Genomic DNA, 13,964 nt, shown 5'->3' with positions numbered 1-13,964 from the left:
ATCTGGTGCTGCATGCCCTGCGCAGCCCGTCTGTGGGTCATGTTATTGTAGACTGAGCTGAGGGCTGAGAATCTGTATCTCCGCCTCCGTTAGAAAAAGCCTGCAGTGTTGATGCTCAGTTCAGTGCGCACACCGGCCAGGACTGAGTGAGCCCGCTGGAAACACAAAGACCTCCTTAAAGTCCTGGATATACAGCTTTTATTCAGAGCTTTACTGGATAGTGTGCAGTTGGAGGACCGGGAGCCTCTGATCATGATATGATCTGTGCTCATTTGTTGAATTTACTCTAGAAAGTTATTTGCAAGAAGAACACCGGCTGGCTGCGCTCGAGAAGACCACCCACATCTCCAGTGTAAATCTGGTCAGAACCTCTGCATTTCCACATCCCGGTGACCGCTGCCTATCAGATCATGCTCTTCATCTAAACGCCTTATTTAGGCTGTTTCTCGTCTGCGTTCACTGTTCTGCTACCTCCTCTGTTCAGACACACCATGCATGCACTTCTGCTCTCTGCACTTCTTCTACTTCGTGTCCGCTACGTGTCCGCGGAGCCTAAGCCCAAGTGTCCCGCGCGCTGTGATGTGAGCCTGTGTCCGAGCCCGAGCTGTCCGGCCGGTTACGTGCCTGACCGCTGCGGCTGCTGCCTGGTGTGCGCCCGGGCGGAGGGAGAGCCGTGCGGCCGCAAGGAGCCGCTGCTGCCCTGCGGAGACGGACTGGAGTGCAGACACCCGGCCGGCAAGCGCCTGGCCAAGGGCGTGTGTGAGTGCAAATACAGCGGCGAAGTGTGCGGCAGCGACGGCCACACGTACAGCAACGTGTGCCAGCTAAAGGCCGCCAGCAGGAGGGCGCTGCAGCAGGGACTGCCCAGCATCACCAACGAGCACAAGGGGCCGTGCGAAAGCAGCCAAGGTAAGATAGCTGTAGGTCAAGCTTCGGGGTTCACTTATCCCACAGAGTGGGCATTCTGTCTCCAGTTAAAGGGGAACTCCACCGATATTTAAAAAAATTCTGCATAATTAAATGGTTAAGATGTGAACAGTTATTCAGAGTGGTTTGGTTTGAAATGCTTTGTTCTAGAGAAACTTGCACAATCAGAATAGTTCACAGTGGTGGTGATAGGAACCAGACGTCTGAGGAGTTTAACGCCTCTAAAAGCTCCCTCACAAAAAGTTATTACATGAAACGGTTATAAACACACTGCCTGGTGTCTGAGACGCTGTTTTCCAGTAGATTTATGATAAAGTTTTGGTCTGTTTAGATTTATTTTAATTCAATTTATGGTGTAGGGATACATGAAGCATGATCGAAGGCATGATCTAGTGCCCAAAGAAAACTTGTTTTTTTTAGATTTTCCAGTCGTGATCAGCATCACAAGTAAAAACTCAGAAAACACAAATAAGGTTTGCTGGTGGTTTTTAAGACACAGATAAGGTTCGCTGGTGGTTTTGGATAGTAAATAAAGGCTATATAAAGGTAAACATCGAGACTCCTGGTTCCTATAAACACCACTGTAAAGAAATCTGAGTTAGTAGCTACTCTGCAAATGAACAATTTCACATCAAACCACTCTGAATGACTTTGTTTATACCTCAATCTCTGAACTGTACAAACATTTTGAAGAATTGATGGATTTCCCCTTTAATTTGTGGTGCAATTACACATACCTGCAAGTAATAATGCACTACTTTTGTTTGCATTGTATGTATTGGCAATAGCCTTTCAAAGTCAAAATTTCACTGCCATGACTCACAGTCTTATGGACCACAGACAAAAACAGGACAGAATCCTGAATTGCTAACCACAGGCTATCTTGTCCACAATGGATATCTAGGCCAGTGCTGTGCAGGACCAAATTAGTCACGTTAGTTTAGCTGGTATGGGTCCATGGCAACAAGTGTTTGTTTAGATTTTTGTGAAAGTTGACTTTTTCTTGGGGCTTGAGGGATAAGCTGTGCATCCAGGCAGTCTGATTCTGTAAGGACTTCACAGGCAGTCAGCGTATCACACATCTGGACACAGGACCTAGATCCTACAGCCCCCCCCCCAACCACATACCAGCTTCAGAGACATCCACTGACACTGCAGGCAGTAAAACCCAATCCACAACTTCATATATCACTAAGAATGTAGCTTACTGTGTGCATAGCCACTAGCCATTTCCCCATAACGTCTACATAGCAAGACACCAAGAATAACAGCCTCCAAGGACTTTTAGCGCAGCAGAACTCTGACATCAGCCTTGACATGCAGGTGGTGGCAAGAGATTCATTATATGAGGAGGCAGTTAGGGAACAGAGTTGCATTGTAGTCTCCAGACCAGACATGAATTCCCTAGTGACTCTGAGTAGCAGTAGTTTTGGTCTGGTTTCAGACCAGCTTGCCACCAAACTTCTAAACTTTTGACCAGCCTATAAACCATTAAACTCCTCTCAGGTCAAATAATAAAAGGAAATTGTGGACAGACAGGATGCAGGAGGTGCAGACAAGATTTAGTGCCACAGTTTGCCACTCAAAAGGAGAGCCAGGAATAGTGACCTAGAATCAGTTTCCGTGAGAAATGGTGTGTTTTTATGGGAACTGCCTCTAGGTCAACAGTATGGGTCAAATCATACCATCAAACAGACACATTGCAAGAAATAGGGCAGAAAGATGGCAGGATGAATGTTATTGTCTGGAAAGGTGTGGCATATCCTTTCCATCTGTTTTGAATGCTCACACAAGTGAGAATAGTATTGGCATCACAAATACAAAAACACATCCTTGTAACAAAACCTGACAGTAATCAGCTACATTTTTCTGCAAATGTTAATGCACAGATACCTTATATTTGATGACCTTAAAATGAATGAATAAATAAAACAGTAATGGTAATTCTATTAAAAATGCTTATTGTTATTTTTGACTGTTCTCATGTTTAAGTGCCTCATGGCAAGCATGCTGACATAAAATCAGCTTCCTTTCTGTGCATGATGGTTTTTAGGATATGAAAGAGAAAATAAACTGATCCTAGATCACTTTTCCTTTGAAGGCTTTGATTCATATCACTCCAGGACCTTCGAGTAGTGGGGAAGTGAACATTAGCCAATCTAAACAGCAGCAAAGAGCCTTCAGAGTGCCCACTTCCTGTGCTTAGAAAGGCTCATAACTTAGAAAGGCATTCATCAGGCATAATTTACTGTACATTTAATACTCTGAAACTTCAAAAAGTTTCAAAGTTCTGTGCTGAACATTATCATTACTGTATCAAATATCCCACTGCCAAACATCTTTCCACCATGGTAGCCAAGTGTGTACCATCAGAATGACCACTAATGTCTAGTCTGACCTCCAAACCAGACTGGAAAGTGGAGAGTCTGAGGGGACAATTTGGACAGTTTATGGAATATTTAGATCTCCGTAAAAGGCTAGAGTTTGGCTGACTGTGCAAAGCCATTTTTGGGTCATTTTGTTCTCTTTTCAGTCTGTAATATAGTGACCTCAAAAAGTATACACATTGCTGTTGGAATGGAAGGTTGACCGACTTGGCCATGACACAAAGATTTTAACTCTGCAGTTCCCCTTGAGCCATGTCTGAGTGATGCAGTTACTCTGGAATGCAGCCTTAATGCAGACTGCTTGATGTAATTAATGATTAGTGAGTGATTATGATAAACTGCACGGTTAGGATAGTTTTTAATGAGCAACCCATCAGTTATAGTTTGGCCAAAGTTCAAGGGCTCAGTTTCTCCTGTTGTTTTTCTACTTTTCCTCGATGGGTAAGTCACAAAAAAAACATTCTTTTGGCCTAGATAGAGATGGTTTATGCTGCATGATGTTAGAAATACAGCACATGAGGTGAACTCTAGGGCGATGACACAGAGGGTATTAAGTGATTGTAAATTTGTGCTATAAACCGTATACAGCTGGATATGTCACTAAAATCATAGTTTTTCAGGTTATTAGGACATAGCCAGAGTGTGCCACTAGTCATTGCACACAGACGACAGAGAGAGTTTAAGAGAAACACATTGTGGCTACATCTGCCAAGGCGGTCACAGGAAACAGCAGTAAGTTTTGGGGGAAAAACCACCCAGTTTGTGCAGAAAATAACATGGCCTAATTACTCTACCTTTACACACCCATGGCACAGATGTACACACGCACACCAGGAACCCACTTGCTGCTTTTAGTTGTAATTACAGAGGAGCAGTTCCTGTGTTTGGAAAATACTTTGCCATAGTTTTGCCCTCTGGCTGTGCACTAAAGACCCCTCAGTCTATAAATACTGCATGCTGCAGTTAATGGCTGCTCCTTGATAAACATAATTGATGAAGCATAGCCATTAATGCCTGTTAAAACTGCAGGAGAACAATCTAATCTAATTACTGCCAAACTGTAGTACAGCAAACATGAGCAAAAATCAGCCTTCTGTAAAGGCCACAGCAGTGTATGCTTATTAACACGAACAATTCTTCCTGCTAGTATAGGTCTGACACACCCCAACAGCCCGAGGTACAAATTCAACTTCATTGCTGATGTGGTGGAGAAAATCGCTCCAGCTGTGGTCCATGTCGAGCTCTTCCTAAGGTAAGTCCTACATTTAATTCATAAACCAGACGGTCCATTGAGATTGAAAGTCAAAGTGCAGTACTTGTGACCAGGAGTGTAAATCTCTGACCTCAGGATTAGGATTAGACTTGGTTGTGATTATTTAGAAAACAATACAATGCATCATAAAAAGTCAAATTTATGTTATGCACTTTACTGATCCTACAAAGGAAATTTGTCTTTTTGCTGCCTAACTATGCCCAGTCTGGGAGCAGCACAGAATCGCCAGCAGATTTAGTTTGATTATTTGGGTACAATTGAGATTTTTAAAGAATACACTGAATACACAGATGTGACTAAAGCAACATTCCCAGCACATCTGTGTTTAAGCAGGCCCATATTACAATACAAGTGTAAAAACAATAATGTTTTCAGTGAATTAATAGCACAAGAATTTTGTCGTGGTGTACCGTACTGAACAAAAGTCAGAGACCACCCTTCCATTTATTTAATTTCCCATCACAGTGCAATTTACGATTTTTCAGCATTGGTTTGTTCAGTATTTAGTGTGTCCACCCTTTGCCTTTATTACAGCTTCTATTCTTTTAAAGAGACTTGCTTTCAGTTTTTTAAAGAAATCTGCATACTTCTTGGATTTTTGTTTTAATTTTCTGCATCTTACAATCCAAGTAATCCTAATTACTTACCATCAGTCCATAAAACCTTACCCCACATCTCAGATGTCCAGTTTCTATGTTTAGGGGCAAATGTTCTCTTTTTTGTCTATTTCCTTTTCAAAGTAAGTTTCAGACTCATAGTGTTGAGTTGTCTTCTCACAGTAGAAAGATGGACAGAAACACCTGTGGATTTTGTCAGATCAGAAGTAAGAGAGGAGCTTGATTTTCTCCTCTCTCTCAAAGATGAAAGCTTTAAGTACTGTTTATCTGATGGGGACAGTTTTGGTGGCCTATCTTTTAATATTTTATTTTATTTGTTGGGAGGACAGTGCTGTAACTCATTTGGTTTTAAAAATTTAAGGGAAATTTAAAAATTAAATACAGATAGATTTGATATTATACTTAGGCTTTTGTGTAATTTTCTGTTGTATACATTGCCCTCCACAAATATTGTCACCCCTGATAAACATGAGCAAAACGGGCTGTAAAAAACATCCTTTGTTGCTGATAGTTTTGATCTTTCATTTTAAAATATTAACAAAAATCTAACCTTTTTTGGATTACAATGATTAAACAAAACTAAATCTTACCAGGAAATAAATATTTTTTCTGAAATTTGTGTGTGCCACAATTATTGGCACCCCTTTAATACTTTGTGCAGCCTCCCTTTGCAAAAATAACAGCTGAGTCTTCTGCTATTAACACTTAATGAGACTAGAAAACACATGGCAAGGGATCTGAGACCATTCCTCCATACATAATCTCTCCAGATCCTTCAGATTCTGCGGTCCACACTTGTGGACTCTCCTGTTCAGCTCATCCCACAGGTTTTCTTTGGGTTTTAGGTCAGGGGACTGGGGTGGCCATGGCAAACCCTTAATTCTGTGATCTGTGAATCATTTTTGTGTTGATTTTGACACGTGCTTTGGATCACTGTCCTGCTGAAAGATCCAAACTATGACCCAGTTCAAGCTTCCTGGCTGAAGCAACTTTTGCTTTTATTTCTGATGATACTTGATGTAGTCTGTAATATCTTGTATCCAAACAAATTGTCAAGGGCTTTTGGAAGAAAAACAGCCCCACAACATCACAGATCCACCACCATACTTCACAGTAGGGATGAGGTATTTTTCTGCATGGCTATCTTTGTGTCCATGTCAAACTCACCTCTGGTGTTTGTTGCCAAAAAGCTCTATTTTGGTCTCATCTGACAACAGAACACAGCCCAGTGAAAGTTCCAGGAACATTCGTCAAACTGTAGGAACTTGAGTTTGTTGGTCTTTGACAGCAGAGGCTTTCTTCTGGCAACTCCCCCCAGACAACTTGTGGTTATATAGGTGGTGTTTGATTGTAGTTTGAGAGAGCTACTGACCCCAAGACCGAACTAACATCTGCAGTTCCCCACCTGTGATCCTTGGAGTTTTTTGTGCATTCAAAGCATCCTTCTCACTGTGCGTGGGGTCAGTATAGACATACGTCTCTTCCCTGCAGATTCTTAACATCTCTAGTTGTTTTAAACTTCTTAATTATAGCCCTGATAGTGGAAATGGGTATTCTCAACTGTTAAGCTATTTTCCTGTAGCTATTTCCTGATTTGTGCAGCTCAACAGCTTTTTTTTGTTTTCTTTGGTCTTTCTCATAGTAATGGACGATTGAGAGAATTTGGCCTGTGTTTCATCTCATATATATACCCCAGTGAATCAGAAAATCATGGCTGACCATTTAAGTATTATCACTCAGGTGAACTTTAAAACATAAAATATGAATGGGAATAAACTTCAGTTAGACTTCACTCTTAAGAATTTCTATAGATGCCAACAATTGTGGCACACATACATGTAAAAATATCTTTTTATGACAAGATTTAGTTTTTTCTTTCAATCATTATACCTTAAGTAAAGGTTATTTTTTTCTAATATTTTGAATGAAAGACCAAAAGGATAAGTGATATTTTTTACTGCTTATTTTGCTCATGATTACCAGGGGTGGCAATATTTATGGAGGGCACTGTGTGCTTTCTGCTTTGCCCTTTTACACAGAAAAAATAAACACTTTGAATATCTATTTAGATTTTAGATCCACCTTCAGATTGATGCCATCACAGTGCATGTATGCATTTATCATACTCTTTCATGACTTATCAAATGTGCTGTAATCAACCTGATACAAAACAAACAGAAATTCGTGAAACAAATGTTAAAATAAAAGAAGCTGATCATATAATTGTCCTCAAAAATGTGAAGAGGATGTACTGGTGTACTAAGCGTTCTGCTAGACTGAAAGGTCTGCTCTACTTTCTGTGGAAAACTGCACACACTTGTTGACAGAGACAGCAGGTCTGGGTAGATGTTTTTTCATCAGAAGGTGGAAATGTGGAGGCTGAGGTGTGCAAACACTTCAGCTGTTGAGCTTCCCAAACACAGCTGTTCAAGGGCAGCCAGTATATGTAATTTTGGCTGGTTTGTCCACAGCTGTTCTTAAATACACAAATTGGAGCTGAGAGGCAGACAGGATTCAAAACCAACTGATTCAAACACTGAGTCACCAACTACATTAATCACCACACTGAGTCATTGCGTCTGGTCTATGGCATAACTGTATTTGTGCTTCAACTTGTATTTACACATATTTGAAAATGATACATTATTTATATATACAATGCTGTGCAAAAAGCATAGAATATCCTTTTATTTAATTTCCAGTCAAAATGACCATTAAATACAAGTTATTCATTTTTCAATATCATGAAAGAAGCAGCAAACATGTATTTAACATATATGACAGCAAATTACATAAAAGCCACCACAATTAAATATAAAACAATATTTTCAATATGCAGTGTGTCCACACTCTTCCTTAATACAGCATTCATTCTTTTCAGGAGACTTGTTTCACCTTCAACAACTTCAACACCAGCAGCTTCTTTATGTCTTTTGCAATTTTTTTGTCTCCAAATTTGGAAAGTCCTGTTCTCTGTACTTTGACTTTCACCTTCTTTATGCAAGTGCATTACCTAATTTATCTTCTGTGGAATGAAAACCTTGTACTTAATGGTTGGATGAAGGGTGGTCTCTGACCTTACTGTACAGTACTGTGTAATTATTGAAAATTATTAGTACGTAATCTGTCCAGGCAGAACAGTTTACACTAACACAGTTAACAATGTTGACCTTTGACCCTAGCCACCCCCTGTTTGGCCGGACAGTACCCCTGTCCAGCGGGTCAGGGTTTGTGATATCGGAGACTGGGCTGATTGTGACGAATGCCCACGTGGTGTCCAGCACCACGCCTGTTTCGGGTCGCCAGCAGCTCAAAGTGCAGATGCATGATGGGGATGTGTATGAGGCTACCATCAAAGACATCGACAAGAAGTCTGACATCGCCACAATCAAAATCAACCCACAGGTGGATACTTGTCACATAAAGTTGGGAATGGGTTATTATTGCTATCTTTTAGAGCACTGTGAAAACTGTATATTTGGCCAAACCTTTGCTTTAAATTCTCCAATTTTGCTAAATTTCTGCATAATTCTAATGTTGATATGTAAGTCCGTCAGAGTGGTTTGACAGAAAATGCCTCAATGTGGAGAAACTTCATTTCTTTACAGTGGTGGTAATAGGAACCAGGGGTCGCAATGTCTACAGTGTAAATATAGCCATTTTATTTTCGGTCTAAAACAACCAGTGAACCTGCTATGTTATGTTGATAATGGTATGACAGTGGTGAATCCGAAAAATTAAAAGAATTTCTATTAGCACTCTTTTGCCTTACTATGCACCGCATGTAACATGCACCGCAACGTATTCATAACCATTCCATGTCATACATTTTGTTATGTAGCTTTTAGAGGCACTATTACTGTGAACAATTCTGACTCTGTAAGTTTCTCTACAACATAATATTTCACATCAGTCCTCTCTAAATGACTTTGTTTACATCGTATAGATTTAATTATGCAGACATACTGAAAAATCTACAGAATTTCCCTTCAGTCTTCAAAAATGTTTAAAAAAATGTTAAGAAAAGAAGAGTTAAGAAACTATGGCACATCTTATCATGAGAAGCACAATAATAGTTTATTTAATTAACCATATGCCTGTTTCTCTCATTTGTTTGTCCCTGTTCAGAAAAAACTGCCAGTTTTGTTGCTGGGTCACTCTGCAGACTTGCGGCCTGGAGAGTTTGTGGTCGCCATTGGGAGCCCATTTGCACTGCAGAACACAGTGACCACAGGCATCGTGAGTACAGCACAAAGGGACGGGAAGGAGCTGGGCATCAAGGACTCTGACATGGATTACATCCAGACTGATGCAATCATCAATGTGAGACAGTCAACACTTGCTACTGTTTTCATGTGACATACTATAACAACATTTATGTTATGACATTAATATTGATGTTTTTGTGTTTTTTCAGTATGGGAATTCAGGTGGCCCTCTTGTCAATCTGGTAAATGTTCACCACTTCATATAAACTCATTCATTTTAATCTGGGTAGAATTTCTTGTTTTATACAGATGAAATAGTAAAAATGCATTAAATGAGCAAGCAATTGATCACTGGTTCATATTATGTAATCCTTAGAGGCTTGATCTACATTTGTAAAAGCCTATTCTACTATTCCTAACTTCATGTTGATCATATTGTGTGCTGTCAGGATGGAGAGGTGATTGGAATCAACACTCTAAAGGTGGCAGCTGGGATCTCCTTTGCCATTCCTTCAGACAGAATAACACGCTTCCTTAATGACTCAATGGGCAAGCAAAGCAAAGGTACAGCAATATAGCTTGTGAAAACTTACTGAACATTCCAAGCCACATTCCAGAGTAGCTGTTTGTCATGTATTCTGTATTGTCTTAGCTGGGACTGGTTTATGATGATCATTTCTGCTTTGGTTAGACCTGACAATTTTTTGCTTGTTTCTTTGTTGCAGAAGTAAAATTAGTGAAGAAACGTTTCATTGGAATTCGTATGCTCACAATTACTGAAGCGTGAGTTGATTTCTTGCTTTATAATTGTCTTCACAGTGGTTGGGAAACTGGGACCCCAGACAATCCACATGTTTATTGTATCTCTATGTGTTGCATGCTGGGTTGGAGCAAAAATCTGGATTATCAAGGGGTCCCTAAGGACCAGTTTGAGAACTGAGGGTTTTAGTAAATCATTGCTGTTGGACTAAAATCTTGCATCTTCATTTTTTGTGGTTATAATTTTTTTTTTAACTTTTTTTGTTTCATTTACATATTTAAAAAAATACTTGCTGCCTTGTACACTGTCTCAATATTTCATGGTGAACAGACCAGTAGCATTTGTCCAAAATGACTAGAATATACATATAATCAAGTTATATTAACTTACATTAAAAGTTTGAAAGCTGAGGTTTTTCCCTCTCCTGTAAAATTACTTTTTGTCGAGATATGAGTTTTCTTCCAACAGTGATGAAATGCAGTATTTCAAGAGCTTAGCGTCCTCCACAATTACCATAGCAGCAGTCTCCATAACTGATAGTTACATTACAGTGTAACTACTGGTTTTTGGAAGTCTTGAAAATATATGCCAGCTGTGATCATTCCAGAGTTACATCATGTTTTACAAAAAGTAACTTACAAGTCCAAGTTGCAGTAGAGGTTCCCACAGTCCCACATTATTTTGAAACACTGCATTGCTCGATATCTTAGATATCAGAAAGAAAACGATATGGGGAATTTTGTAGGAGGTTGTGGTCAGTTGGCTTGAACACTGGATGTCTGTGTGTCTCTTGTAGACTTGTAGAAGAGCTGAAGCAGCAGAGCCCAGACTTCCCTGATGTCAGTAGTGGGATTTATGTCCATGAGGTGGTTCCTCATTCTCCTGCTCAGAAGTAAGCTGCCAAACACACACTGCCACATTCAAACAGTACAAGATTCTGCTTGTGCAAATCAAAGATTAGTCATACTGGGGTTCATTTAGGAGTCTTAACTGACTTGACATCAGATATTTAAGATGTTAATTCAAAGGATTCTGGAAAACCTTTGGAAATGTATACGGACAGCTCAAAGGTCATATTAGCTTCATGGATCCCCAAACATTTATAGTAGTTATTAAATAATAAGTTAGTTATTATTATAAATATAATAAGCCTGTAGTTTAAGAGGTTAACACTGTGGTCATTTTGTGCATTTCTGGATTGTGATCAAGATTTCAGAAAAAAGTTACTTAAAAGGCAAGTTGTACAATAAATGCCTCATTCATATAAACATCTACAGGAGTGCACAGTGTAGTGCTGGGGTCAAATTAAATTGTGGGAACTGGAGAATCCCGTAAATTGCTGTAGCTTTTAAAGGAATACTCCAGCATTTCACACCCTGATCTGTCTGCTACATCAAAACAGTAAATTCTTTTCTAAGTACCAAAGCTGGAGAGGAAAAACAGGAAACGTGTTCACTCAAAACTCGTCTACAGTGGAAGTTGCTGGGTTCAATGTGAACAAGTTCATGCAAAGTGGTTTTTATACATTTTAAAGAAAAGTTCAGTCAAAGGTATTCATCAGTTAAGCTGTGAATCTAACTGGCTCTTTCAGAGATGGGAGTAGTTTACGGAGGGAAGATGGTTTGTGGTAATATGTAATTTTTGTGGTAATACATAATACGTTTATAGTAATAACTGTGGTATTCCAAGATGTGATACAGATGTAGACGCTAGAGCCTGAAAAACACTGGAATACGCCATTTGCTAAACTGTATTACTCGTGTAAAATAATTTGCAATAACATCAATCTAAACATGATCTCCAGAGGGGGTATAAAGGATGGAGACATCATCGTGAAGCTGAATGGCCAGCCATTAATGAGCACCAGTGACCTGAAGGATGCATTAACAGAGGACACTGCCCTGCTGCTGGAGGTTCGCCGTGGCAACGATGACCTGCTCTTCAACATTGAGCCTGACGTCATCATGCAATGACGGCATCAAGCTGCTTAGCGTTTAGTCTGCTGTCAGAATGCAGGGCCAACCAGGGGGGCATGGAATAAGAACTGGCGAACACGATAATGGCCAAAGCTTTACAGGGACAGAGTTTGATTTCCATCAAATTACCATGTAACACTATGGATCCTGCCAGAGGAGCTGAGGAATTCTCCTGCTATCTTTTGTTGCCAGTTTCATGATAGATCTGCATCACAGGTCTTAAATGACAGTCATGTATGTCACAAAGTACTGCCCATCTATGGATGGAGAGTCTTGTATCATATAGTTCATGGTGAATATGGGAAGATACAGTACTGTATTGATTTTAAATGACAATGCTGGTGATGTTGAAAAGCAGCTAGATTTTGTGCCTAAATACATAACATAGGTCACTGTGAGCACATTTAGGTGGTCAGTATGACGACTTGAATGTTAAGATATGACACCTTGACAGGTATTGGGACCGTATTAGTAGGACCCAAAATAGCTCTGCATTAGCACGCTGTTGTATAAAATGTGACCACCACATTCTGTTGCTGTTCACTTTATAACTGTCTTGATGCTTGGTATCTACTTTTATAACTGTTGTAAGCAAATGTTTTTGTTTAAAGTCAAAATGTTTACAGCTGTGTCTGTTGGTTTATTCCAATAAAGGCAGAATTCCTGATCATCATGCCATGCAGTGTGGCACAGTCAGTTCAGTTCAAATCAGTTCAGTCACATTTTATGTGAATAGAGCTGTTTACAATAGACACCGTCATAAAGACATTTCCAGTTACATCTGCATATTTTATGTTACTGATAATCAGTGCGCCATGAATTGTAATAAAAAAACAGAATTATTTTAAACTTGTCTACACATAAACAATGTAACAAAAATGTGTTAGCATTTCAGTTCTCATTGCTTCCTGCTGCATTAGTCTGACAAGATATTAAGTACTGAGAGCTGGTATGTTGAATAGAGGAATGTTGTCTGAAAAGCAGATAGAGTCTTTCACTTGGTAAGTAAATGCACATCGAACAGGGATCTCCATCAGGTTTTAGGTTCTGTGTCTGCTTCTCACAGTCCATATGCAATATCCTAACATAATGGAAACAGTTATGAAGCAGAACCTGAGATTCTAGGCTTTACTGCATGCTCACCATTTGAAATGAGAACCATATTAAACCTCTCCTTGGCTTCTATATATGACTGTATTGGGGTATGAAACATATTATAAATATCATCTTGTGCTAAATGGTATAACTGAATGATTATGGACTGGAACAGGGTTATAGAATGTCTCTTGAAACGTTAAACATTCTTTACAAATAGTATACAATATATTCTTTTCAAAGAACAAATACAGTCACCAAGCATTTTATCAGGAACACTATACTAATACTGGATAGGGCCTCTCTTTGCTCTTAAAACGGCTTCGGTTCTTTGTGGCATGGATTTCACAAGATGTTGGAAACGTTCCTTTGAGATTCTGGTCCATGCTGACATGACTGCATCATGTAATTCATGCAGACTTTTCAGGTGTACTTTGATGCTGCGAATCTCTCGTTCTCCTGACATGGTTTTCTGCTGTTGTAGCCCATCTGCTCAAGGTGTGGCATGTTGCGCATACTGAGACGCTTTTCTGCTCACCATTACTGTACAGAGTGGATATAAAAATACTCAAACCAGCCCGTATAGCATTAACAATCATGCCATGGTCAAAATCACTGAGATCACATTTTTCCCCATTCTGATGGTTGATGTGAACATTATCTGAAGCTGCTGCTCCGTATATTTGTGATTTTATGCACTGCACTGCTGCCACATGATTGA

The 13,964-nt window shown here is 39.7% G+C and overlaps 1 protein-coding gene across 1 annotated transcript; it reads left to right on the top strand.

The window, feature by feature from the left end:
• Nucleotides 1-109: 109 nt before the first annotated feature.
• htra3b (HtrA serine peptidase 3b) lies at nucleotides 110-12,567 on the top strand. Its single transcript, XM_036596237.1, has 9 exons — nucleotides 110-909; nucleotides 4,467-4,566; nucleotides 8,387-8,609; nucleotides 9,333-9,527; nucleotides 9,622-9,654; nucleotides 9,862-9,976; nucleotides 10,138-10,195; nucleotides 10,969-11,064; nucleotides 11,977-12,567. The coding sequence occupies exons 1-9, from the start codon at nucleotides 492-494 to the stop codon at nucleotides 12,143-12,145; spliced, it is 1,407 nt and encodes a 468-aa protein (XP_036452130.1). The 5' UTR covers nucleotides 110-491; the 3' UTR covers nucleotides 12,146-12,567.
• The last annotated feature ends 1,397 nt before the right edge of the window (nucleotides 12,568-13,964 follow it).

Source organism: Colossoma macropomum, unplaced genomic scaffold (genome assembly GCF_904425465.1).
Source record: "Colossoma macropomum unplaced genomic scaffold, Colossoma_macropomum, whole genome shotgun sequence".
NCBI lineage: Eukaryota > Metazoa > Chordata > Actinopteri > Characiformes > Serrasalmidae > Colossoma > Colossoma macropomum.
This window is presented reverse-complemented; position numbering and strand designations above follow the sequence as displayed.

Coding starts and splice junctions, on each gene's coding strand:
- htra3b (XM_036596237.1), top strand. CDS start 492: ATGCATGCACTTCTGCTCTCTGCACTTCTTCTACTTCGTGTCCGCTAC. Junction 4,567..8,386: donor CATGTCGAGCTCTTCCTAAG/GTAAGTCCTACA, acceptor CTTTGACCCTAG/CCACCCCCTGTTTGGCCGGA. Junction 9,977..10,137: donor AATGGGCAAGCAAAGCAAAG/GTACAGCAATAT, acceptor TCTTTGTTGCAG/AAGTAAAATTAGTGAAGAAA.